General features: G+C 37.2%; 4 protein-coding genes and 1 long non-coding RNA gene across 5 annotated transcripts; 2 read left to right on the forward strand and 3 right to left on the reverse strand.

Annotated features, from left to right (window-relative positions):
* The first annotated feature begins 2,267 nt into the window (after positions 1–2,267).
* Positions 2,268–13,301, forward strand: LOC106366259 (SAL1 phosphatase-like). Its single transcript, XM_013805844.3, has 7 exons — positions 2,268–2,480; positions 2,636–2,711; positions 2,795–2,868; positions 2,946–3,157; positions 3,233–3,557; positions 3,826–3,979; positions 12,988–13,301. The coding sequence occupies exons 1-7, from the start codon at positions 2,415–2,417 to the stop codon at positions 13,155–13,157; spliced, it is 1,077 nt and encodes a 358-aa protein (XP_013661298.2). The 5' UTR covers positions 2,268–2,414; the 3' UTR covers positions 13,158–13,301.
* LOC106366260 (photosystem I reaction center subunit N, chloroplastic-like) lies at positions 13,221–14,285 on the reverse strand. The gene is made up of 3 exons (XM_013805845.3): positions 13,780–14,285; positions 13,563–13,688; positions 13,221–13,461 (listed from the first exon to the last, which is right to left on the reverse strand). The coding sequence occupies exons 1-3, from the start codon at positions 14,068–14,070 to the stop codon at positions 13,372–13,374; spliced, it is 507 nt and encodes a 168-aa protein (XP_013661299.1). The 5' UTR covers positions 14,071–14,285; the 3' UTR covers positions 13,221–13,371.
* On the forward strand, positions 14,281–16,011 carry LOC106366258. Its single transcript, XM_013805843.3, has one exon. The coding sequence runs from the start codon at positions 14,544–14,546 to the stop codon at positions 15,810–15,812; it is 1,269 nt and encodes a 422-aa protein (XP_013661297.2). The 5' UTR covers positions 14,281–14,543; the 3' UTR covers positions 15,813–16,011.
* A 1,593-nt stretch (positions 16,012–17,604) lies between these two features.
* LOC106364135 (uncharacterized acetyltransferase At3g50280-like) lies at positions 17,605–19,191 on the reverse strand. Its single transcript, XM_048739494.1, has one exon. It carries the CDS (start codon positions 19,123–19,125, stop codon positions 17,767–17,769), a length of 1,359 nt encoding a protein of 452 aa, XP_048595451.1. The 5' UTR covers positions 19,126–19,191; the 3' UTR covers positions 17,605–17,766.
* Positions 19,192–21,389: 2,198 nt separating this feature from the next.
* On the reverse strand, positions 21,390–24,135 carry LOC106439207. The gene is made up of 4 exons (XR_001287504.3): positions 23,864–24,135; positions 23,566–23,764; positions 23,140–23,219; positions 21,390–23,052 (listed from the first exon to the last, which is right to left on the reverse strand). It is a non-coding gene; the product is annotated as an uncharacterized LOC106439207 (long non-coding RNA).
* Between the last annotated feature and the right edge of the window lie 2,655 nt (positions 24,136–26,790).

The following is a 26,790-nucleotide window of genomic DNA, read 5'->3' on the forward strand; positions in this document are numbered from 1 at the left end:
TAACCAAAATAATAATATGAAAAAGTTAAATAAAAATGTGGATCCTCAAAACTATATGCTTTAAGCATCTCCAAGAACAACCTTATTTTTAAGGTTGGAAGAAACCTCAAATTTGAGGTTTGAGGGTGTTTCTCTCCGATAGTAAAACCTTAAATCTAATCTTTAAAAAAATTATATATTTGCATTTAGTCCTCTATATTAATCAAAACTGAACTAAGTTATCAATACTTTTATATATAATATAACATACATTAAAGTAATACTAGTGACAATATTGATTAATAAAACACAAAGTTATAATAAATAATAACTGACAAATTTAAACTAAATCATTAATTACAAATAAAATACTAAATTACTCAATATAATAAAAAAGTAATGCTTTTATATATAATCAATTGATATAAGTTTGAATAATACATCATTTTTTTAAATAGTTATATGTAAGTTATGAACTAAATCATTATTTACATCTGGAAAATTAATGAAATATGAAAGTTATAAAGACTAAAATGATAGATATTAAAGTTAACAAAATTATTTAGAATACAAATAATTGTGAGAACTGAAAAATATGAAACCTCATATATAAGGTTTATAGAGTGAAACTTGAAATATAAGGTTTCAGTATACAAAATCTTATAATCTGAGGTTTTGAGGTTGTTATTGGAGAACATGAAATTTTATATTTGAAGTTTTAAGGTTATTTTAGAAATGTTCTTAACTGGCGTTAAAAATAAAATTGTTTGGGTGTTTGCCTTTGGGTCGGCCCTGCTTTAGCAGTAGTTCAGTTGGCAATTAACTTGGAGATACATATTTGATCTCTGAGATATTAGAGTTAGGCTTTTAATCCTTAAACATCTTAAACTCTTAAGAGCATCTCAAGAAGAAACTCTATAACTTAAAATATAGAATTTTAAGAAGCGAAACTTCATATTTGAAGTTTCACTACTCAAAACTCTAAATTTGAAGTTTCATCTTTTTATTTGCTTCTTGGTCCTTATAATTAATTATATCTCACATTTATGATTCTTAAGTATTTTCTCATTCATAGTTTTAAACTTTTAAACTTTTGTATACTTTAAATATTTCAATTTTATTTAAATTTAAATTTTACATATAATTTTTTTACTAAAATTAAAATAAGATTTATAATATTTTAAAAGTAGAATTAGACAACAAGAATATTACAAAAGAAACTTATAATAGAAACTTTTTTAAGAAAATATATGAAGACATAATTATTACATAAATTTAAATATTAAAACAACACTAATAATCTAGTAAAATTTCTTCGGAACTTCTAAAATATTTTCCAAACAAATTTTGTGTAACCAAAAATTGAGCATTAAAAATATAATTTATGTAATAATATGGTATTTTTCTTGTAGTTTAATATTTAATTATGTATTTCTTTTTTATAATTTTATATTTCAATATAAGCTTTTATTAATTAATATTACTATAATATTTTTATATATGTGCTAGTTATCTATAATTTTTTTTATGGATTTATATTAATTATGACAAATATAAGGAGCATAATGTAAATTACAAATAATTTTGAAGTTAAATTTGGGGTATGAATGGTGACCAGGAAACGGCGAGGAATAATGCATTTCTTAACGTTCTTAAAAAAATATCACCATTCACAAAGAATAATTTTTTTTTCATTTCCTACCATTCTTTCTTTTGTAGAGAAATAAAAAAAACAAAAGTATTCCTTGTTAAATTTGAGAAGGAATACTTTTCTTTTTCATTCCTGCAATTTTATTCCTTTACGTTTATTTTCTATTTGTTCATCTTGTTTCCAGAATGGTCACTAGTCGAACCCTTTAAGTTTTACTTTTGGACAAAAACATTTTGAAATTTCAAATATAGAGTTTTGCAAACTCTAAAGAGTATTTTTGGAGATGCTCTAGTAAACCAGATTTTGTATAAATCTTAGAGACTGTTTTCTTGGGCTTCATTAATCAAAGATGCGTTTTTAATCTTCACTACCTATAAATTTCACAATGTTTCAGACACCACATCCACGTGCGCGATATCCCCATTAACCAAACTCAACTACCAAGCCTATGAACTTTAAAGTTTTGATTTTTGACCCTTTATTCTCGTTTGTTTTGGTTCGGTACTAAATAACAAGCAGGCAATTCTGGCTTTTCTTGACATAAACTAAAATACAGGGTTTAATTCAAGAGAATAAATAAGAACGTGGGTAAATTTGGAAAATTATAATAATTGTCTTTGCAATTATCAAGTTTATAAAATTGCTTTCGGACAACGTAGGTTCAGTTTCAGACATTTTGTATCAATTTCGAGATCAAGAGATTTCATATAACCCCGCATCGTTGTCTGTGTATCCAGAAGAAAGTCGTCTCCTTTATCTGTTACTCTCAGAGTAGTTTCATCAAATGGCGTACGAGAAAGAGCTTGATGCCGCTAAGAAAGCTGCTTCACTCGCAGCTCGTCTCTGTCAGGTCTTGGGCCTTCTCCTCTGTCTCATAACTCTTAAAGTTTGATTCTTTTACAAAACCCATCTTGAATATGTATTGCTTCTGTAATGGGGAATAGAATCTTGTGATATTTCACATTTTTATTGAATGATATAATCCTCTCTTTTTGGTGTAATCAGAAAGTTCAAAAGGCTTTGTTGCAGTCTGATGTTCAATCAAAATCTGATAAAAGTCCAGTCACCGTTGCTGATTATGGTTAGTTTCAATCTTACTGAGACTGAAAATGTTTTTTTTACATAACCAATACATAGTAACTGTCTTTTTGCTGTGTCTTTCAGGTTCACAAGCAGTTGTTAGTTTACTCTTACAAAGAGAACTCAGTTCCGAACCCTTTTCATTGGTGGCTGAAGAGGTGAACAGACACTTTCTCTTACATTACTTATGTTCTGAACCCTTCTCACTCACATTGTCTTAAAACTATGTATATAGGACTCAGCCGATCTACGCAAGGAAGGTTCTCAGGATATTATCGAACGCATCACCAAACTCGTCAACGACACTTTAGCTACTGAGGATCCACTCAAACCAATTGACTCTACTTTATCAACGGATGATATTCTCAGAGCCATTGACTGTGGCACTTCCGAAGGTGGTCCTAACGGTCGGCACTGGGTCTTGGATCCCATTGATGGCACTAAAGGGTAAAAGTCTTCAAAACTATCTTTGAGAAACTATTGGTGTGTTTCTAACACTGAACTTGTTTCGGTGGATTGTAGATTCTTAAGGGGAGATCAGTACGCAGTAGCATTAGGATTGCTAGAGGAAGGAAAAGTAGTGTTGGGTGTGCTTGCTTGTCCAAACTTGCCATTGGCTTCCATAGCAGGAAACGACAACAAGAACAAGAACTCTTCTTCTTCAGAGGAAAAAGGATGTCTCTTCTATGCTACAATTGGTTCAGGGACCTACATGCAGCCTTTAGATTCGAACTCTGATCCAGTCAAAGTACATGTCTCTAGCGTTGAGAACCCTGAAGATGCATCCTTCTTTGAATCATTTGAAGGAGCTCACTCTCTTCATGATCTATCCAGCTCCATTGCCAATGTGAGTTGGCTTCTATCTCTTGTCTCCCCCTATGTGATTCTGTTTGATCAACTGTTAGGCGGTAACTAGGTGTTTTATAGGAAATTATTGTTTAAGCAGACGCCTAAACCGTTTTTTTTTTTAACATAGACCACTTTTTAAAAAATAATTGTTCTATAAAAATCGTTTTGTTCAGCCCGATTTGGCGCCTAGGGGAGTGCTTAGTCGCCGCCTAGACCGATTTTTAGAACAGTGCATTTGAACAACGTTCTCTATTTGCTATGTACAGAAACTCGGTGTGAAAGCGCCACCTGTCAGGATAGATAGCCAAGCAAAGTATGGAGCTTTATCAAGAGGAGATGGAGCTATATACTTGAGGTTTCCTCACAAAGGATACCGTGAGAAGATTTGGGACCATGTTGCTGGTGCTATAGTTGTTACAGGTAACAACTGAAAGATCAAACGGATACCAAAGTATAAGAACTGACCCACGTTTCCACAACACAACTTGTTTTATTAAGAATTTCTTAGACAATCTTACAAGACCTGTCTAATCCGATTTATACAACGTCAATACTGACTTGTGACGGACCAATCCTTAATCTATCCAACTAACCAACTGGTGATCGAACTACACCAATTGTACCCACGCGAGCCAGTGTAGAACAGCCTCTTACACTTGCTCTTTTCAATCTCTAAAACCGTAACCTAAATCTACTATCTAGTCACAGTTATATACTCTGTTACATAATATTCTCATCTCCTAATATTAAGCTAACAGCAAATCTTCTCAAGCGTATCACCACAGCAAAGATCTTCTAAGCCGATGTCTCCACGTCATCAGCTCATAACCACTTTGAACCGGTATCTCACATACCAAGTGAGTCATGTAACACATGCTCTGTTTTTGCATTGAACCAGCTCCTTTCCTGGAGCTAACATTCTCCCCCTTTTTATCTGAATGTGACACTCTATGCTACCTGCAAAACCATTGTTAACAGGAGATATGCTATGGTTGAAAAATAGACCCAACAATCCATTCAAACCATGAATTCAAATCAGATAATAGTCTTTGATACAACCCTAGGATATTACACAACCTGGAACACAACTTAAAACCATAATCGAGAAGTTCACCCTAACTACCAAAATACATCCAATAAGCTCATTGTCTCCCGATCAATTACGAGACAATTCAAACACATGAAAATTTGAGCCTATAGATGAATCGACTACAAATGGCGTTCCCTCAGTCACTTCCACCATCACTGTCTCCATTCTGCTGCTGATGTGGGTATTCTCCCCCTGCATAGATGCACATTAAGATAAAATCACATTAGTACTGATGCAACATTAGTTATTTCAACTCCTCTAGATCATCTTACTCCTAAGACGCATGCTGATGGCCTTGAGACCAGCTATAGCATGCTCAATGTCTTCTTCAAGGTTAGGCGACCTAGACTCGGTTCCAGACCCTAAGCCTGCCTTCTTGTCTTTGACTACTTTCTTTGGCAAGCCAGTGAATTCCTCATCGTCAGAGTCCGGAGGAACGTTGCGTTGGAACAGCAACACTTGCTGAATCAGGTTGGGGAAGATGATTCTTCGAGTGCGTTCGGTTCTCGTGTTCTCAGCCATTGCCATGATCTGGTTGTAGACAAGCTTTCCGAAGTCGAATTTACGGTCATGGTAGAGCATGTAGATGAATCGAAGACGCTCTGGGTTCATAGCTGTGTAGCTTGTGGTTGGGATCCAGTTAGCACAAACAAGTTTGTACAGTACTTGATTTGTGGCAGTGAGAAACTTGGAGCTCATATCTTCCCAGCGGCGGATTCGCTTGTTGGTCAGAAACGTACACACTCGATCCATGTTATAGGTTGACCAGTCAGGATCCTCCTCAAATGCTGGAATGAGATACAAAGAGTTGATCAGGCTTGGTGAGAAGTTCACCAGGGAGCCTTTGACATAGACTGCAACTCCATCTCCTCTAGGCTCGGCATCCACCAGATTTGCGATGAACTGTCTTATCACGCTTGGTTTGAACGGGTCAGAGTCAATAACCGTGTAAATCAGGCCTGAGTCCATAATCACCTTCTTGACATCTTGAAGATTCTCTTCGTCTACAGGAAGACGATACTGAACAAGAAACTTCCTGTTCTTCAGATTCCGATACCTTTCAGTTGCTTCCACAGTAGCAAAGCGAGAGTTGATTGGTGCCCTGGATGGTCGGAGAAGCGCGGGGTTGGATTGAATCAGGATCTGGAACTGTTGGCGACTCTCCTCGTATCTTGGTCCTTTTGGAAGAAACTCGTCTCGTTGTTCCTCTTGAGTATCGTCAGAGGCGGCTTCTTCAAGAGATCCGTCGGAATCGTTATCATCTGTGTTATCCTCAGAGAGAGATTCAACCTCAGGTTCCGGGAGTGGCGGAGTAGCCGGCGTGGGGCGGCGGAGACGCTTGCGTGAGGATTTCCGCTGACACGGTGATGAACTTGGGTTGATCGGGGATATCAGAGAGCTTTGAGTCTCCAGTGATTGTCTCAATCGCGAGCTTCTCCGAGGTTGCATGTTGCTCGTTGGGATGAGAGAGAGCTGTGGGGTTTCTCGGTTTGGAGTGTGGCAACTGAGCTGAAAACCCTTAGCGTTTAAGTAGCGTTTTAGCTTGTTTAGGCCCATCTCACTGACCCATAAGCTTGTTTCACAAATGACATTTGAGCCCAATATTCACCTTTATACCAAGAAATCCTAATGCATTTTTAAGCAAGACACATATGTAGAGAGTAATAGGACTGGTTTCTGTGATCATCGTGACATGATTTTCGAGAATTTATCTAGTGCAAAATATATACAACTATTCAACGTCCCATGGGAAAAGATACGGCTAGCTCAGACAGATTCAGATAAACTCAAGTCAAAAATAAGCGAATGAAAAGCAATGATTCAACTCCACTCTGTAGCTTGCTCAGCCGAGTAGCTGACACAGAATAGTTCACTAGAAGTTTTGCTGGAAACTAGATCAGTCGCTTAGCTTGGTCACACTTTAGAAACACTTCAAGTCACAGCATTGTGCTCCCATCTCTGCCTCTACAATGGGAACCTATAAGGTCCTTTTTTTTTTTTTTTTTTTTTTTTTTTTTTCAAAATCAACGTCTTAGTAGGGCAAAGAGCATTACAGATGCAGAGTGTTGTGGCACCCTGATCCATGATGAATGTCACACTAATATCTGATTTTGCCTAATCCGAACAGTGATCGTCTTAGATACAGAGTGTTGTGACACCCTGTTCCAGGACGAGTGTTCTTCCTTTTAGGCCTTTCACACGGTTATTCTAGAATGTGACACTTTGTCTGACGTTTCTGTGTTTCTTGACTCAATCCAGACAGTGATCAGTGCTCAGCTCAGAATGTTTTAGCATCCTGATCCAAGATGAGTGTCCTTCACAGTAGAGTCTCGTGACCAAGATAGCTAAGACCAGCTCAGATTATGACTTCCAACAAATTGTTGATACAAGGTTTTGAGAGGAGTGACTTGAGGTGAGCTTACTACTACCTGAGCTTATCTACCCCCTAGGACATTATGGGTGAGGTGATTATAGGTCGACAATTCCCAACGCCTTTCTGAGTCCCAGAAAGGTGTTGAAGTCGAGAGGTTTAGTGAAGATATCTGCTAATTGATTTTCAGATGAGACATGTTCAATGATCACAAGTTTCAGTTCTACCAATTCTCTCACAAAGTGGTGTCTAAGGTCAACATGCTTAGTGCGAGAGTGTTGCACAGGATTCTTAGTTAAGTTAATGGCACTCATGTTGTCACAGTGAACTAACATAGGGTCAGAGACATACCCATAGTCAACAAGCATTTGTCGCATCCACAGGAGTTGAGTGCAGCAGCTTCCTAACGCTATGTATTCAGCCTCAGCTGTTGATAGGGAGACGCAATTCTGTTTCTTGCTGTGCCATGAGACCATGTTGTTACCTAGAAAGAAGCAGCCTCCTGATGTGCTTCTTCTGTCATCTACACACCCTGCCCAGTCTGCATCACAATACCCTGCAAGATTAAGGTTAGTTTCAAAGGTATAGTGCAGGCCAAAATTCAGGGTTCCTTTCACATATTTGATCACTCGTTTTACAGCATTCATGTGTGATTCCTTCGGAGAGGCTTGATAGCGAGCACGGATCCCTACGCTCAGGCATAGGTCAGGGCGACTTGCAGTGAGGTAAAGAAGACTACCGATCATGGCTCTGTACAGTTTCTCATCCACCTTTCTGCCGTCCTCGTCACGTGAGAGCTTGGTGGTCGTGCTCATAGGTGTTCTTGCAGTCTTGCAGGTTACCATGGCGAATCGTTTAATCAGATTTTTCGCGTAGGTGCTTTGAGTCACGAATATTCCATCGTCCATTTGCTTGATTTGTAGACCAAGAAAGTATGTTAACTCACCTACCATGCTCATCTCAAATTCTTTAGTCATGGTTTTCACAAACTCCTTGACAAGGTACTTGGATGTGCTCCCAAATATGATGTCATCGACGTAGACTTGGATGACCAGAATGTGTGAGTCTATTTCCTGGATGAACAGTGTCTTGTCAACCCCTCCTCTCTTAAAACCTGTCTCGGTCAGGAATTGAGTTAGTCGCTCATACCATGTCCTCGGAGCTTGCTTCAGGCCATAAAGTGCTTTTTTCAGCTTGTACACATGATTCGGGAAGTGAGGATCCTCAAATCCTTTAGGCTGTGTTACATACACTTCTTCCTGGAGTACCCCATTTAGAAACGCGCTTTTAACGTCCATTTGGTACAGCTTGATTCTCAGTTTGCAGGCAATGCCGAACAGTAGACGTATGGCCTCGAGTCGTGCCACAGGAGCGAAAGTCTCATCAAAGTCAATGCCTTCAATCTGGGAGTAGCCCTGTGCTACTAGTCTTGACTTGTTTCTGACGACATTCCCATTCTCATCAGTTTTGTTCTTGTGCAGCCATTTAGTACCAATCACATTCGCATCTGTTGGCCTTGGTACTAAGTCCCAGACTTGAAGTCTGATGAACTGGTCCATTTCCTCATGCATTGATGCAGTCCAGAATTCATCATCCAATGCTTCTTGAATGTTCCTTGGTTCAATTTGTGAGATGAAGCAATCTGTTCTCGCCATCTCTACCAGAAAGCATGCGAGTTTGACCATCCCCTTGAAGTCAATTTGTTTCTTGCGAGTCACTCTATCATCGAGTACTCCTCCAATGACATCATCTGGGGAGTGATTTTTGTGAACCGTGACTGAGGAAGGTAGGATCTGGTCGTCAATCTCAGGGGTTACGTCAGGTGTTGGTGTAGTGATGGGGTTAATGTCAATCGCTGCATCAGGTGTGACACATACATTTCTTTGAGCTGCATCAGTCTGATAAAAACCCATTCGATCATCAAACACCACGTTGACTTTGTCATCAATTAGCTTGGTCCTTGAATTGTAAACTCGAAAGGCTGAGCTGTTTGTAGAGTAACCGAGAAACATCCCCACGTCACTCTTGGCATCGAACTTGCCTAGGTTGTCTTTGTCATTCAAGATGTAACATAGGCATCCAAAGACATGACAGAAACTCAGGTTAGGAGTCTTTCCTTTGAAGATTTCATATGGCGTTGTCTTCGTCTTTGGTTTTACATACACTCTATTGATGATATAGCATGTTGTGTTAACAGCTTCAGCCCAGAATCCAGATGGAACGTTGTTTCCAGCGAGCATGGCTCTTGCCATTTCTTGAAGGGTTCGATTTTTCCGTTCTACAATCCCATTTTGTTGAGGAGTCCTTGGTGCAGCATACTGGTGTTGAATGCCTTGACTCTGGCAGAAAGTGTCAAAGTCCTTGTTCTGAAACTCACCTCCATGATCACTTCGAATTTGAACTATGCCACCCTTCTCTTGTTTGAGTTGTAGCGCCAGAATTCGAAAGCTATCAACTGCGTCTGACTTGTGTTTCAGGAACCTAACCCAAGTGAACCTGGAAAAATCATCAACAAGTACAAAGATGTATTGCTTTTCAGCAACACTGTTAGGAGTTATCGGACCCATAAGATCCATATGAATAAGCTCACAAACGTGTTTCGAGTTAATCTGAGATACCTGCTTGTGTTGAACCTTGATTTGTTTACCTTTGCAACACGCTCCACATACGTTGTCTGAGATATCCTCGAGCATTGGCACTCCTCTTACTACCTCTGCGCGTACCAATCTGGATAGGCCATTAGTGTTCATGTGTCCTAGTTTCTTATGCCAGAGGTCACTTTGAGATTCTTTAGCTGACATGCATTGGTTTGAAGGTTTCCACATGTAGCAGTTGTTTTCTGATCGAAACCCCACCAAGACTATGGTTCCTTTTTCGTTAACTGCACGACACTCCTTCTTATCAAAGATGACTTGAAGTCCTTCATCGCAGAGCTGGCTCACACTAATAAGATTGGCTTTCAGTCCATCCACAAAGTACACGTTTATGAGGTTAGGTAAGTCTGCTCTGTTAGTGTTTCCTACACCTCGGATTTTTCCATAGCCACCATCACCAAATGTGACCTTTCCTCCTTTGATGTATTCCACTTTATCCAAGCAACTCAGTGTTCCGGTCATGTGTCTTGAGCAACCACTATCAAAGTACCATGGAACTTCAGTGGTTACAGAGTTGTCAGTGGAGGTATAAGCGACTCCAGCTACTATGGGTCTTGAGTTGACCGTGTATGACAATTCTTCGCTACTGTCTTCATCATCGGAGAGTGTCATATCGCAGTCTGAATGTGACACTGAATCCTCTTCAGTTGAGGCCCAGTCTTGCATGAACGCTGAGTTGCACATGATGGCTTTGCCTTCCCTTTGAGTATTGACTGGCGATTTGACACCCTCTTCTACAGAGTTGAGTTTAAGAGGAACTCTGTTTCCATAGTTTGGATAAAGATCTGTCTTGGCTATCCACACACATCCTACTCTGGTTGGTTCAAGAAAACATTTGTTCAGAGACCATGCCCGTTGATGTTGGCGTCTGCGAAAAAAACAGTTTGAAACCTTGTGTCCTGGTTTGCAACAGAACAGACATACATTCTGTCGAGCAATTACTTTTCTCTGAATTTGATCTCTTTTATCAGCTTTGGATGGTGCAACTACCTGATGATCAGTTGGTACAGACTGCTGTGAGCTCTTCACAAATTTGATGCCTTTTGTGTGATCACCAGTCTGAGACGTTGTTCCTTGATATCCGAGTCCTCGGTTGATTGCAGGGGACTGCCCTTGATTCAGAATGTGATCCAGAGTGCTGGAGCCTGTATTGAGCATTCTCAACTTCTTGTAGTTGTCACTGAGTTCTCGTTGCAGTAACCGACTCTTCTCCATTTCTTCACTCAGTAAGTGTTGAGTTTGATCGTATCTGATTTCCAGATTCTTCAGATTGTACGCTTGATTGGAGATAGTTTTCTCAAGGGCAGACATGTCGTTCTTCTTCTCTTCGACTAATTCAGTCGAGTTCTGACTGACTTTTGTTTCAGGTTGTTCCAGCTCCAGAATGTTTACTTGAGCCTTTAACATCGCTCTATCCTTGATCAGTTGTAGATTCTCTAAACTCAGTTCAGTGAATTTGTCAAATAGAACTCGATATTCTGTTTTGATGTCTGTAGATACCTCGTCTGCGTCTTGTTCAGTATCTGACTCCGAATCTGAACTTGAGATGATTTCAGGTTTGTCGTCTTTGCTGACTAATGCTACAAAGTTTAGGAGCAGTTCATCGTTATCCTCATCACTTTCTGACTCAGTGTCGCTGAAGCAGATAAGAGACTTGTCCTTTTTGAGGTTGTTGGGGCATTCACTTCTGGTGTGACCATATCCTTTGCACTCAATGCATTTTAACTCCTTTCTCTTTGTCAGAGGACATTCGTTGCGATAGTGACCATAACCTTCACATTCATGGCATTGTAGGTCCTTTCTGCGATTTCCTCGACCTGAATCGTTCCTTGAATTCTGGTTGGAGGTTCGTTCACTGTCTCTGTTCTGGAATCTGTTGTTCGAGCGGCTCTGTCCTTTTTCAACTCTCTTAATCATCTTGTTGAAATTCTTAGCCATGAGGACCATGTTGTCCTCAATTCGCTTGACTCGATCGACTTCTTGTGTATCAGCTGAGAATGCAATCCCCTTCTGACTTTTAGGACTTTCTTCCACTCGCTCAAGGTCATGTACCTTCAGAATCCCTGCTAGTTGATCGAACTTCATCTCGTCAGTGTTGACAGCAATTTTCAGAACAGCTTTATAGGCTTCAAATCGAGCTGGAAGACATCTCAGAAGCTTCTTCACAAGTTTCTTTTCATTGTACTTCTTGCCAAGCACAGATGCTTCATTTGATATAGAGCTGATCTTTGAAATGAAACTTCCAATTGATTCATCATCCTCCATGCGTAGGTTTTCAAATTTTGAGGCTAGATGATCAATCCTGGTACGTCTAACGCTAGTGTTCCCTTCAAAATGATTGATCAGAGTGTCCCATGCTTCCTTGGCAGACTCACAACCTTGAATTATCTTGAACTGATCAAGATCTACAGCGGAGAAGATTGTGGTGAGAGCTTTAGAGTTAAATTTTGAAGCAGCTTTATCAGAGTCTGTCCATCTCTCCTTGGGTAAGGGTTCTTTAGACTTATCATCCATGATCATGGTGGGTGCTGACCATCCTTGCTCAACTGCAGTCCAAGCATCTTCGTCAATGCCTCTGATGATGTGTCGCATCCTGGCTTTCCAGTGTCCAAAGTTTTCCTCATCTAGCATGATTGGTTTTTGCAGTGCAACCAGTTCTTTTCATGGTTTCCATGATGATCGCAGGATCTCAACCTGTGAGTAGACTACTTGAGTCCACAGAGGAGACCCGCTCTGATACCAAATGAAAGATCAAACGGATACCAAAGTATAAGAACTGACCCACGTTTCCACAACACAACTTGTTTTATTAAGAATTTCTTAGACAATCTTACAAGACCTGTCTAATCCGATTTATACAACGTCAATACTGACTTGTGACGGACCAATCCTTAATCTATCCAACTAACCAACTGGTGATCGAACTACACCAATTGTACCCACGCGAGCCAGTGTAGAACAGCCTCTTACACTTGCTCTTTTCAATCTCTAAAACCGTAACCTAAATCTACTATCTAGTCACAGTTATATACTCTGTTACATAATATTCTCATCTCCTAATATTAAGCTAACAGCAAATCTTCTCAAGCGTATCACCACAGCAAAGATCTTCTAAGCCGATGTCTCCACGTCATCAGCTCATAACCACTTTGAACCGGTATCTCACATACCAAGTGAGTCATGTAACACATGCTCTGTTTTTGCATTGAACCAGCTCCTTTCCTGGAGCTAACAACAACAACATAATAAACATTACAATATTACCGAATATGTGAATGTGAATGCAATATTTGGTTATGTTTATGGGACGCAGAGGCTGGTGGGATCGTGACGGATGCAGGTGGAAAGGCATTGGATTTCTCGAAAGGGAAGTATCTTGATTTGGACACAGGGATTATAGTTGCTAACGAGAAGATAATGCCTCTGCTTTTGAAAGCAGTTCGCGACTCCATAGCTGAGCAAGAGAATGCTTCATCTCTCTGATTGTTTCTTCGTCTTTCGTTTCATTGCAACTCTTTGTATTCACTTCCTTTCACCACCACCACAAGGAATAATAATGTTTCATTACACACTCAGAGTTTCTTCGGTTTCTTTTAAATTCAAATGGATATGAAACTTTGATGAACAGAGAGATGGATAGATACATTGTTGAGTTTACACAAGAATGGACTAAAAAGACAAACAAAAAGATAATCAATCACCATTTCCAGAAAACATTGGAACCACACTTGAACTTGTCTTTGCCTTCGCATTCCAACGCCAGATCTTCTGAGATAAATGGGACTTTCTGCATATACAAAATAACAATTAAGAAGAAATATCACTATCTCTTCAAAAAAGATTGTCCTCAAAAGAAAGAAAGAAAAAAGGTTGAGTTTAAGGAATAACCTTTTGCTTGGCAAGATCTTGGCAGCCAGTGAAATTCTCAGGGAACTTGCAGCTTCCGAACTGGACAGTAAACGCTCTCGCAAAGTTTGCTCCACTTGTTGCCAATCTCTTCTTATCATTCAGCTCCTATATATACATCAAATTTATCAAATAAAAACCATTACTTAGCATATAGAGGTTTCTTAAAAGATCTCAACAACGTTTTCAAGACTTTTACTTTGTTGGCTTTGCTCTTCTCGAGGTATTCATCGAAGACGCTAGCATTAGCGGAAGCAGATACAGCAGCAGAGGAGAAGAGTGTAGCAGCTAAGAACACCATTGCGGATCTTCTTCCATTAACATCATCACCACCGACTCTTTGAGCTGCTTTGATCACAGGAAGCGTTTGTTTCTTTTGACCAAAACCAACTGATGAATTCACCAAACCCACTTTCTGGTTCAGTTCTGCTGAGCCAGCACCAGAGATAGCGTAGCTGCAGGTGAGAACACTCGAGTTCATGGCCGCCATTAAAATGCCCTGTTGTTTCAGAAACTTCAAGAGTAGTCAGGTCTTGATTGGTTGGGTGGTGAAGGGTGAAGAGATTTAGATTTTAGTATTATAGATGAAAGTGGATGATGATGATGATGATGACGTGGACGTGCATGTAAAGAGATTGTGGTTGTAATGTGGATAAGGTGAGATTTCCTTCAGTCCTATTGGCACAAAAAATACAAAATCTTCAGTAGATAAGTTCAACGTGCAGTTGATTAATGACAATTAATCACACTATTATGATTGGGCCGTGAGCTGGAAGCCCAAGTAACAAGGCCCTAATAATAGTTCTTTACTCTCTTAAAACACCCCATAACTTTCATAAACCTTCGGAATTACCCCAAACGAAACAAATTGTAACTACCAGTCCTCATCATCTTTAAGAAAATAAATTAATTAAAATCCTCCCTTCATTTTCGGTGTCGCTACAATCCAGCAAAAGACCCACGATGGACTTCTCCGTCAAACCTAACGGCGGCTCACCTTCTCCGTCATCTTCAACCACCCCTCACCGTTTGAAACCCGCCGCCGCAACTGCCTCCGACCGAGATCCGATGCATTCATGGTGGGAATCAGTCTCCAAGCAGCGCTCTCGCATCCTCTCCCTCTCATCTCTCCTCTCCTCCGGCGACGAAGCTCCGATCTCCTCTTTAGCGGATTCCGATCGCCCAGCGCTGTCGCTACTCTCCTCGCGCCCCGCTTACTCCTTGATCTCGGCTTCTCTTCGCGATCCATCCTCCGGATCCGGATCCGACCCGCTCTGTCAGTGGCTTTACGAGACCTACCTCTCCTCCGATCAACCTCTCCGCCTCGTCGTCCTCTCGTTCCTCCCTTTACTCGCCGGGACCTACCTATCTCGAATCCACTCCTCGGACTCCTCCTCCCTCCCTTCCCTCTCGGGATTCGAGGCCGTCCTCCTCGCGATCTACGCCGCCGAGGTGAAATCCCGCGCCGGGAAAGGCGTACTCGTGCACATCCCCGATCTCTCTCAGCCGTCTCTCTACCACACGCCGCGAAACGGCGGCGTTGATAGATCGCGTGATTCGAGCAACCACGTGGCCTCCGTTGGAGTCTTGTCGCCGCAGCTGGAGCCTCAGGTCGCGGTGAAGTCGACGAAACGCGCCGGGATAGTCGGGGTGGGGATGCAGTGCTACTTCAAGGAGATCTCTCAGATGCCGGCTTGGTCTAAGCTCGAGCTGTGTAGCTTCGCCGGCGCTTGGGCGGGGCAAGATTGTGATTGCAAGGAGAAGATCGATGGAGAGGGAGATAAAGTCTTGGCGTTGACTAATGGATTTGTTGATTCTTCGTCTTCTTTAAATGGAAGCAGTGAGATCGAGGCGGAGGAGGTTGAGGAAGAGGAGGAGGAACAGGTTATTAGCTCTAATGGCGTTGGAGTTGGAGTTGGAGGAGGTGTGAGGATTCCACTTCCATGGGAGCTGCTTCAGCCGATTCTACGGATTCTTGGTCACTGCTTGCTTAGTCCGTTGAATAGTGAAGATGTTAAAGATGCAGCTTCCAATGCGGTGAGGTCGTTGTACGCAAGAGCTTCTCATGATTTGAACCCGCAGGCGATTCTAGCTACAAGGAGTTTAGTTAATCTTGATGCAAGCGCGCGGGCCGCTGCGAAGACTGCTTCTGCTGAGAGTGTTGATGGGTTGTCAAATGTTAACACTCCAAGCAAGTCGAAGAAACCAGAGATTCTTCTGTCGTCAAAGTGAGTGTTCGTTTGTTTGGTTTTGTGTATTGTTGAATATGAGACAAAATGTAGAATCCTTGTTGTATGGTCATATGCTTGAGTTGTTTTCATTACTTTTGAGGATGGATTTGGTTTTGATTTGGGAAAAGTTTGTGAGTAAATTGAGAAAAATGCTGGTAATGAACTTGTAATGATCCCTAATTCAACTCTCTTTAAGCAAATGATTAGACTATGTGTTACATGTGCTATTCTCATCAACAAGGCCCAAAGAATATAAAGGGCTTGGAGGAATCATTTAGCCCAAGAAGAAGAGTTGGTTATTATCTTGGCAAAGCTTCTAGAATAAGGAATAAATGTGGACTGTCATGCTGAGCTGGAGATTTGGTGCACATGGGATGTTTCATCACGTCTGCATGAGGAGGAGGAGGAAGGTGTGAGTCGGGTACAAATACAGAACAATACCATTAGTTATCTTTTATCTAGAGATTAGATCACAAGAGTGGGAGATGAGAGACTCCATTAATAATTCTCTCAAGGTTATAATACCGTTCTTATCGTCAATCTACGTTTGTGTTTCCTTTGCTTTATTGCTGCTTTGATCCCAAGAGATACGTTTCACGTATTAGTGGTATCAGAGCTCAGTTACGAGCCATGGGGACGATTGAGATTCCGATCTTCAACCGGAGGAGTAGGTTTCATGGATGGATGCGTTTATTGCTGATCTAAGTCTTTAGTAATAAACTCTTCAACTAAAGATAAATCGTAAAAAAATTTCTCACCTAAAAATCGTATAAAATAAACTTTCAATTTTATTTTATTTTACTTTTGTTACCCTCAATTTTTTTTCAGCTTTAGTTAAAAATTTTTTTGTAAGATTCATCTTCAGTTGAGAGGTTTAACTAATAGAAACTTAATATAATTTTTTTTAAATCCTAAATTGACAATTATGAACACTACTTAAAACTTAATATAACTTAGAAATATTAAATTATTTGAATTATAAGAAAATTTGTCTCATATGCCTAATGTCTAATATTAATTAATTTAAATTTTAAAGGTATTTTAAATCTTAACTAGTGTCGAATATAATTAATTCAAGAAGTCAATCTTCCTACTTATAGGACGCTAGTTTTCTTTTTATATTTTCACAAGTTCTGACCTTTGAGTTATACTTTCTTCCTATCCAAAAAAATAATGCAGGGTTATTCTTCTTCTCCTTGATTTTTGAACCAATATGTTGTACTTTTGTCATATTGATCAATAAAACAATATCTTTGATTTATTATTCTTGATTTATTGTATTACTTCATGTTTATGCAGTACTTCATGTTTCCGTAGTATCATGAATAATCTTGTATTATTTTATTCTAAAAAGTAGGATGAATTGTAAAAGCTTACAAAATCAAAATCATTATGAAATCTTATTAATCATTTGTAAAAATATTAAATATTTATGAAATTTTATAAATTTCTTATAAGATTAATAAAGTAATGTATAAGAATTTATAAATTAGTTTTAAAAGCTTATAAATCAATTTTAAACAATGCATAAATGATAATAAAAGTTTTAAAACATTTAATGATATAACTCCTAGACTATTTTTGAATCGGAAGAAAAACCCCGCAATCAAATTTTCAAGATTATAAGTCATCAACTTATAACTCGTTAATGTGTATCACCCTCCGTCACGGTATTTTAGACAGAAAGTAACATACATTAACGAAATTAAAATTGAAGATTTATTGCGTATGAATTTTAGTTTGGAGAGATTTTTTCCGATTTATAAGGATTTATTTACTAAAAACCCTTGATAATATCATCAATTTTTTTTTACTTTTTGAAACTTGAGATAAAAGTTAGAACAAAAGCCCACGGAGGGGTTAGTGTACTAACTAACACACAGACTGCAGAAGTGAACATTTAGAGTTGATTTCGATGGTTTGGTTGCATAAAAACAAATTACACTTGATTTGGATTAATACAGACGAACGACATGTTGTAAAAACTCTCCATCAGCCAATAATTTCTCCAAAACGTGAGACCATAAAGACGTATGAACCTCCATACTTCCTTGTTCAGTTCCCGGGTAAACAAGGATTTTACCATGACCAGCAATTCCCGGTCCAGGTCGAACCGCAATCGGTTTACCCCAACCAAAATCGTTTCCAAACACATTGAACCGTGGAGAGCTAGCAATAACGAGAGAGTTATTTACCACCAAACCATTCGGTATTTTGGGGGTTTTAACCCAATTCTCAGCAAACCGATTGTATACCTCATTCGTCTGTGACCTCACGGTTTTGTTCAGCTGCAAAGCCACCCAACCCAGACCGTTGTTAAGCATTTCTCCGGCGGTTGTGGTGGCAGTCGCCAGTCCAACCATGCTTCCAAAACACTCTTTCTCGGGCGGAGGGTTTAGCCTCTGTCTGATATCCATTGCTAACTTGCAATGGACCACTTCTTGAGGATTGAGATCACTGTTTTTGGTTATTGATCGCCACATATGCGCCATAACGGCTTGAAACGAAGAGATTTGTGTATCCTCATCATCATCAAAACCAACAACCTCATCGTTGGCTTTCTCTTTGAGCTCAGAGATGCTTCTACTCGTGAACCGAAAGATCTTCTTTCGCAAATCAGGGGGTGACGACGAGGGAGAAACAACTTTTGCAAATATCGTCTCCGAGATGGGAACTCGAATAGGGTAGTCAATCCCGTCGAGAAACCACTCACGTAGAGGCAAAGGAGGAAACATTTTCTGGCCGCCGGCAGAGCAACAAATCTCCGTCAATGTTCTGAAGAAACTCCACATTGATATTCCGTCTGCAACCATATGGTTATTACCATATCCGATGAAAACTCCGTCTTTCAACTCCGTTACTTGGAACGCAACCAACGACTCCGAGACCCCTTCCCAGCTTTCAACTCCGTTGAGCGGGAAAAACGCGTTCCAGAAACCAGGGACGGCAGCGTTAGCCGGATCCAAAACATCATTCACCGACACGGTTACAGCCGAAGCATGTACGAATCTGACGCCTGAACCATTGCAGTCTATGAAAAACGACACCGTTTCGTCGTCTTCGTTGTGGGTCTTGACTAGACGTCCAGCTAAGGGGTAGAATATCTTCAAAGCGATGGACAGAGAGGACTTCAGTTGAGAGATTATGTTGGTTTCCGGGTCTGGTTGCGGGAAGATGAGAGCTCTTTGTGCGTATTCGGTTCGAAGGAAGAAGAGATCAAATGGAGTGAGATGGATCTTAACCCGATCAGATCCATCCTCGTAGCTCTCTGGTTGGACAATGGTCTCAGAGATCACTACAACAGCATCTGCCATTTTATTTATTTATTTTGAGTAAACACTTTAGTGTGTGTCTTTAAATGATTTATGCCGAGTGTATGTATATATAGATGATCCGATCTCACCTACCAGTACAAAACTATACCACGTTTGGTTAAGTTTCAATTTCACCTGCATGTTACACCAAATCATTCAGTTGTTAAACGAAATCATCAGATTCTGATTTGATTCTCTTTTTTTTTGTGGTGTAATTAATGTTAAGAGATCTGATTTGATTCTTGTATGGTAGACCGCAGATTTCAAAGTCAGAAATCTCGTGTAAGTGTCTTCTGTTAAATCTTATGCAACATGCATAAGAGAACACCGAAGGTATATGGGGCAGTGCCGGTCCTAAGAGATTCGAGGTCCAATACGAAATTAGAAAATGAAGCCCTTAAATAATACAAAAAAAAGAATTTAATTCATAAAAAACTCAAGTTTATAATAAAAATTACATAAAACATTATTAAAAAGAGAAATTTGTGAGTTGTATGGTGATGACAAGAACAAAGGCAAAATAAAATAAAAACATTTGAGACTATTGTACCTTTGGTATGAGAAGCGAAGTTAATCCAACAATTAAAACAAAATAACAAAGAAGTTGAAAAGAAATCCATTTTTCTTTTATATCTATACTATTAAAGCAGAATACCTACTAGGATTATACCCCTGCCTTTTCAAGTTATTTACAAATCTCTGCCATTGCCTATTTTCCTTTTAAAAAAAATAAATGACGCCAATATATTTTGACCAATCAGAAATCTTCAGTTATTAAAACATATCCATAACGTCATCAAAATGCATTGAAACAATTAAGGCCCACATCCGCGTAAGCTCGTGCCTTTTTAAATAAATCGGAAAGAATGATGAGCCCATCAAAATCATCTTCATAATCAAATCCTATTCCATGAAAATCCCATCGAAATCATCTTTCGTAATCAAACCCTATACCCTGAAATATGAAGTTTTCGGGGTTAAAACTCTAAACAAACCATATTCCATAACACAATAATTTAAAACTATGAAACACTAACCAAGATGAATATAACGTATGGATTCTCAGAAAATTAAATCAATGTTCACATGCTTATTAAGATGATTCATTACACCTACCTATATGTTATGATTCGTTTATCAAAATGCAATGTATAATGATGGACAATTTAATCAAACCAAAAATATGAAAATCGAATTTGAATAAAAGGTACTACAGCATATTCCCAATTTTTCAAAAAATGTTAATTAAAAAATCTATTTATCTTTTAAACAACCTTTAATTTTTATAAAGTTTTGATACCAAATTTATTCGAAGTATATTTTTCAACCCATCCCCTAATTTCAGTGTTCGGTTTAAAAAGAGTAAGGCCCTTTTTACCAAAAAAGAAAAGAAAAAAGAGTATGCCCTCCTAGATTGTAGCAAGTATTCATAATTGTAACAGCATAATATTCCCTATTTCATTTGTTCGATTTTAAAAGAGTAAGGTACTCATAGATTTTGGCAATCACCCCCAATATTCCTTATTTGATACCTTTAATAAATGTAAAAACAAATATAGAAAAAAAAAAGATGATACAATTAGCTACAATCACGATTCAAAAAATATAATCCATAATTATATTGCGTGTACAATAATATCTTAGGTTTCAAATTGGTAACTATATTTACTAATATTAACTAGAAAATCTCGCCAAGATTTAGAGTATGCCACAAGTTTTTCCAATAACCTAAACACCTCTCCATGTCGCCTCTTCCTATTATAAATAACAATGCCTCTTCCTAATCAAACTCATGCCGTCAAACAAAAACATGGGTTCTAAAATGCAAATAAGAAAATTGAGTGCTTCTAATGAAAAAAAGTCATCGGCATTAATGACTTGAGGCCATCGAAAAACACTTCTTGGAAACAAAACATTCAACAATCAGGGAAAACCATGGAATTCATCTTGGCGGATGAGAATGTAAGCAATCCTAACTTTCTACTTATGTTTTTCAAATATAGTTCAATGAACATTCATCAAACAATCTCCGTTTTTTTTTCCTAACTACCAGTTTCAGTTCCAAGCCTAATTACTACAATTAGAAGCTTTTAAAATGCACTTACATGGGTTCGAATTGCTTTCCCGCTATGTCTCTGTCCCATGTCGTTCAGATGAATAAAGCTCTGTCTCAAAACCTTTAACTGCACGACCTGCACATCCATTGTATCTATACTATTAAAGCAAAATCCCTACTAGAATTCTGCCCTTAGTTTTTCAAGTTATTTACATTTCAATGCCATTGTCATTTTTTATTATTTTAAATAAATTTCTGCAACAATAAATACAACCAATCAGATTTTTTTATGATTAATCAAATATTTTAAAGATACTTTAGTATCCACTATATATGGAAAATAACAATACTAACTATATTTTGAAATACAAAATCTAGAAAGTTACGATTATATATGATGCATGTGTTTTCCTAAAACTGAATACCCTATTTTTACTGGTCTCACCAAACGTTTTATTGACAAACCATAACACACACAAAAAATTACCCAATGGCTGTTAATATGTTGGTAAGTACTCACGTCACATTCCATAATCTCAATTAGGCATCGGCATTCGGGGTCCCAATCGGGTTTCGGTTTTGTTCAATCGGGTCTCAGTTTTTCGGGTTTATCAAAATCAGCTACATTCGGATTATATAAAAGTTCTGTTCAGGACCGGTTTAGGTTTTATCAGGTTCGAATCGGGATTAGTAAATCTTCAAAGAACCGGTACAACCCGGTGTACTTTCGGGTTTTGGGTTCCAACCGGTTCTTCGGTTTTAAAGTACTTTATTTATACCTATTTTGTAACCAAAACATAAGTAAAATCGGTTCTTCGAGTTTAAAGTACTTGATTTGTATCTATTTTATAACCAAAACATAAGTAAAATCGATTCAAAAATAAGAAAAAACATCAAACATAATTATTCAAAGTCAAACGAAAGGTAAACATTGTTATTGATAGAAAGAAAACTTATAAATGAAATCATAAAACGAAAAATTAAGTTCTCATGAAATAAAAAAAATTATTCAATGAAAATAAAACCAAAATCTAAAAATTTCAAGCCTCAACCGCCACTTTCAACCATCAACCTTCATATAGTAGATCGTTATTGTAGATGTTTAATAATATCTTAGTATATTTTGGCTACATATCAGGAATTGAGATCATGTTTGGTACAAGTTCTATTTTGGCATTTTGAATGTTTCGGGTTCTATTGGATATCTATTTAATTTCGGGTTCGTTCGGATAATACTCATAACCCGAAATACCATAAAACAAGATCCATTCGGTATTTATGCCGGGTTCGGATCGGTTCGGATTCATTTTTGTCGGATCGGGTTCAGTTCAGATTTTCGGGTTCAGTTTATTTGCTCAGCCCTAATCTCAATTGATACCAGTTTTTATATGATTAAGGATTGCGTATTAGATTTAGGGATTTTTAAAAAATATATATAATAATTTTTTTTAATAACAAATAAATTATGTAAAAGTTACTACATAATAAAATTTATATTATTAAACTCTTAAAAACTAATTTATATGGGTATAAATATGCAACTATTTATATTATGTATTTATGTCTAACACATATGAATGTACAAACAACACAATTGTGAATAAGATAAGATTTGTTATATAAAAATTATTTAATCTTATAACTAACAAATATTTATAGAAAATTACAAAAGGAACCAATCCCGCGCTTTTAAAGCGCGGGTCAAAATCTAGTATATAATTAAGTCAACTCATTATCTCTAACCCAAAAAAAAAGCTATAGTCGGAGACTTATCTGTGTACTGTAAGGCTTTGGTTGGACTTTGCCTCATGTCCTTTGGGTTCGACTTGACTCATGTCCTTCCATCAGAGGATGAGTATAAAAACAACATACTGTTGTGTACAGACCAGACGTATAAGAGGATGAAGATTAAAAAAACATACTAGACGTAAAAGAGGATGAAGATAAATAGATTATACCAGTTTGGTCAGATTACAGAATGGTCTGGCCATTAGTTGATGTACATGAGAATTATCTCTTTGTTTACATAGCAATTACCCTACAAAACTTAAAACATTAACGTCAGAACAAACCAAAAAGTGTACGTACTTGAATTATTTATTATGTGACATAAAAATTCTATATTACATTACAGAATGGTCTGGCCATTAGTTAAGGTACGTATCTGTGTATTTTAATCAGTCATCCTTTTTTTTTTGCAAACAGACCGGATCATCATTTTGCAAAGTATAAGACCTTTGATAAGCCCTCACTTTAACGTAACCCCAAATTTTATATAGTAACCCAAAATTTCATTAGGCCAACTGTAGTTTACATCAAAATAAACCAAGATTATGTATTAAATATCATAAAAGTTTAAGAATCTTAAGTGTAAAGGACATCACCTTCATGGTTGTCAAAGAAATGAACATCGCCCTTCAGATTTTGAGCAAGCCGATGGACATCACGAGCTTGACATCTGAGAAGCTCGAGATTGCTTAGGTGTTTCCGACCCCAATAGGGAATGGTCAAATTCAGTGCTAATCGAAGATCCGCTTGACTAAGATCGATCATCAGAATCAACATACAAGTCATCTGATACTTCTACATGCAAAAAATTTATGGAATGGTCAAAATCAGAGAAGAGATTTTAGATTAGCATAACATCTATATATTAAGAATAAATTAGATATTTTTATGTACCTGAACATATCTATAAAGAGGCTTCTCAGATCAAGTAGATGAATCGTAAGATAATGAGAGAGTAAACGATGGTATACCGGCAGATTTCGAGATTCTGATTTCGTATTTACTCATATAGAGTCGTACACCTTTGTTTTTCACCATCGAACACCGATTTTTCTTCGTCTCATCTTTTGTCGGTAAAGAGACCGTTCTAGATCTCTCTCTTTTTTTCCTTTTCTGTTTCTTTTTTCAGTCTTGAGAATGGTCAACATAACGAAATACCGAATCAGTGTTCTGTTGGGTTTTAAACGAGAACATTAGATTTGTTGGGGACCAATTAACTTTATATTTTTTCAAAATAAACATTCAATTATATGGGCTTTGAATTAATTTGTTTCAATAGTAAATTCTATCAAAACTATTAAACATTGTAACTGATATTATATTAATATACAATTATAAAACGTAAACATACATTTACAATATGTTTGACATTATATAGCTAGCCATTTTTAATTTAAATTATATTTCAAGTCATTTTTAATTTAAATTATATTGTGATACTAAAATTAAATTATATTGCAAATAATTTTTAATTGAATTTCTTGCTTAAGTTTGCAACAGCAATATAATTATTTTATTTTAAGAGTAACATTTTGTATAGATATTGATCATCCAAATTTATAACAACAACTACTAAACCAAATCATAAAAACACATGATATAAATCTTATGTAGAAACACATATGGGTTATAACAATAAGTACGTCAAAAATAAATCCTTTTCTGGGTTTTTTTTTCGAACAATATGACGAAATGAAGAATGTGTTTTGGTCGAGCTCTAAACCAGAATATTAGATTTGTTGGGGGTCCATTAACTTCTAGATTTTTGGTTAATAAACTTTTTAAGTATATGGGCTTTTAATTAATTATTTCAATAGTAAATTCTATCAAAACTATTTAACATTGTACTTGATATTATATATAAAAATACAATTATAAAACGTAAACATACATTTACAATATGGGTTACATGTTATTACTAGCAATTTTTAATTTAAATTATGTTGCAAGTTATTTTTAATTTAAATTATACTACCATTCTAAAATTAAATTATATTGCAAATATTTTTGAATTGAATTTCTTGCTGAAATTTCCAACAGCAAAATAATTATTTCATTTTAAGGTTAACATTTTATATACGTATAGATCATCCAAACTTATAACAACAACTACTAAAAAATCATAAAATTATATGATATCAATTTTTGGTAGAAACTAAAATGGATTATAATAATAAATACGTAAAAAGAAACGATCCCGCGCTTTGAAAGCGCGGGTCAAAATCTAGTTTTTCTCTTAAAACTCAGTAAAAGAGGCGTGAAAGACAATTAAATTCTGCAGAAAGTATAAGTATGATTAAGCCTTGAAAGTAATTATTGATATATCAGTTATTTTCCTTTTGTATTCACCATCGTCTTAAATAACATTAAGGATATATATGATTTGATTGTGTTTGCATTTTACAAGAGGTAAAAATTGGAGGGAGATAAATGAGATAACAACATTACTAATATTATTAAACTTTATGAATTACAAAACAAGAAAAATGCTGGGCAAACACTAGTCAGTCTGCAACAATGGTGGTGGATTCTGAGCATTGAGGATCAATTGAATGGGTTTGATCTGAAATGCATTACTGATTGTAGGTAAAGCAATGAAACAATCTACAGATGAATAATTGATGATATTTTATTTGGTATTTTTATAATTATTTATGAATTATTGTTTTTAGTTTATTTTATTTTTATTTTGTTTTAGATCTAATAAATGATCCATGTGCCTTCCGAGGCCTGCTCTGGTTATCAGTTATATTAATATTCTAATTGATTGATTGGTTCATAGTGATAGTTGCATTGGTTCATCGTTTAGAACAAAAGCCCATGCAGGGGTTACCATTGTCTAGGGCTTTGCCGTGATGTTGCTTTCAAGACAGGATAATTATCACGCAGAATACGGTTTTTCTTTTATTCTTTTTCCACACAGAGACTATTTAGATACCAAATAAGACTGCAGTAGTGTAGAACATAACATTTCGAGTTGACTTGGATGGTTTAATCAGAGAAAAAAACGAATTACATTTGATTTCGATTACACGTACGTAATCTCACATAACAATTCAAAGTTTCGTTGAAGAATTGACGTGTCTCACAAGAAAGGGATGAGAAGGAAAGACCTTGTGATTTCTACGATATTGGTGACGAAAATGAGATGACTTGTGATCTACGCGATGCTTCTTTGTACAGTAAGGAGTATATGCTTCTGTAATACTATAATGTGAGACAGTGAGAGGTTGTCTATCATCTCGTCTCATAGTTCCTACGTGTGTAACGTGATTACTAATCAGTGCAATATATATCATCCATTTCTAAAAATAAAATAAAAACCTACCATAACTAAAAGTTCTGTTCCACGACCGAACCAAACAATACTACTAGATATTGGTTAATTTAAATATTTTTGAGAAAAAAATAATTTAAACATTTTGAGAAAACTCCATCGAGATAATGACAACGAGAAACAATGATCCGACAGGGAGTTTGGGGAAGATGGAGACTTGGGTTAATTATTTCAAATTTGATTAATTGAATCATGTACTGAATTGGCCTTGATCATATTTGTCATTACTAATGAATGGTCCATTAAAGATATCTTTTATCTAGAGATTCGATCACAAGAGAAGGAGGCGAGAGACTCCATTAATAATTCTCTCAAGGTTGTAAAGTTGTAATACAATTCTTATCATCGATCTACGTTTGTTTCATTTGCTTTATTGCTGCTTTGATCCCAAGAGATACGTTTCACGTATCACTATGATAATTAATTTCTGGAACTTGGAGACGCTATGCGATCAAGTATAAGATGTTAATGGAAAGACAAAAAG

The sequence above is a fragment of the Brassica napus genome, chromosome A9 (assembly GCF_020379485.1).
Source record: "Brassica napus cultivar Da-Ae chromosome A9, Da-Ae, whole genome shotgun sequence".
NCBI lineage: Eukaryota > Viridiplantae > Streptophyta > Magnoliopsida > Brassicales > Brassicaceae > Brassica > Brassica napus.

What these genes read in the sequence shown, in the direction of transcription:
- LOC106366259 (XM_013805844.3), top strand. Translation starts at nt 2,415, where the DNA reads ATGGCGTACGAGAAAGAGCTTGATGCCGCTAAGAAAGCTGCTTCACTC. An exon ending in CCCATTGATGGCACTAAAGG is followed by an intron (nt 3,158 to 3,232) that starts GTAAAAGTCTTC and finishes GGTGGATTGTAG; the next exon opens with ATTCTTAAGGGGAGATCAGT. An exon ending in TGGTGCTATAGTTGTTACAG is followed by an intron (nt 3,980 to 12,987) that starts GTAACAACTGAA and finishes TATGGGACGCAG; the next exon opens with AGGCTGGTGGGATCGTGACG.
- LOC106366260 (XM_013805845.3), bottom strand. Translation starts at nt 14,070, where the DNA reads ATGGCGGCCATGAACTCGAGTGTTCTCACCTGCAGCTACGCTATCTCT. An exon ending in AGAAGAGCAAAGCCAACAAA is followed by an intron (nt 13,689 to 13,779) that starts GTAAAAGTCTTG and finishes ATGTATATATAG; the next exon opens with GAGCTGAATGATAAGAAGAG. An exon ending in AAGATCTTGCCAAGCAAAAG is followed by an intron (nt 13,462 to 13,562) that starts GTTATTCCTTAA and finishes TTGTATATGCAG; the next exon opens with AAAGTCCCATTTATCTCAGA.
- LOC106366258 (XM_013805843.3), top strand. Translation starts at nt 14,544, where the DNA reads ATGGACTTCTCCGTCAAACCTAACGGCGGCTCACCTTCTCCGTCATCT.
- LOC106364135 (XM_048739494.1), bottom strand. Translation starts at nt 19,125, where the DNA reads ATGGCAGATGCTGTTGTAGTGATCTCTGAGACCATTGTCCAACCAGAG.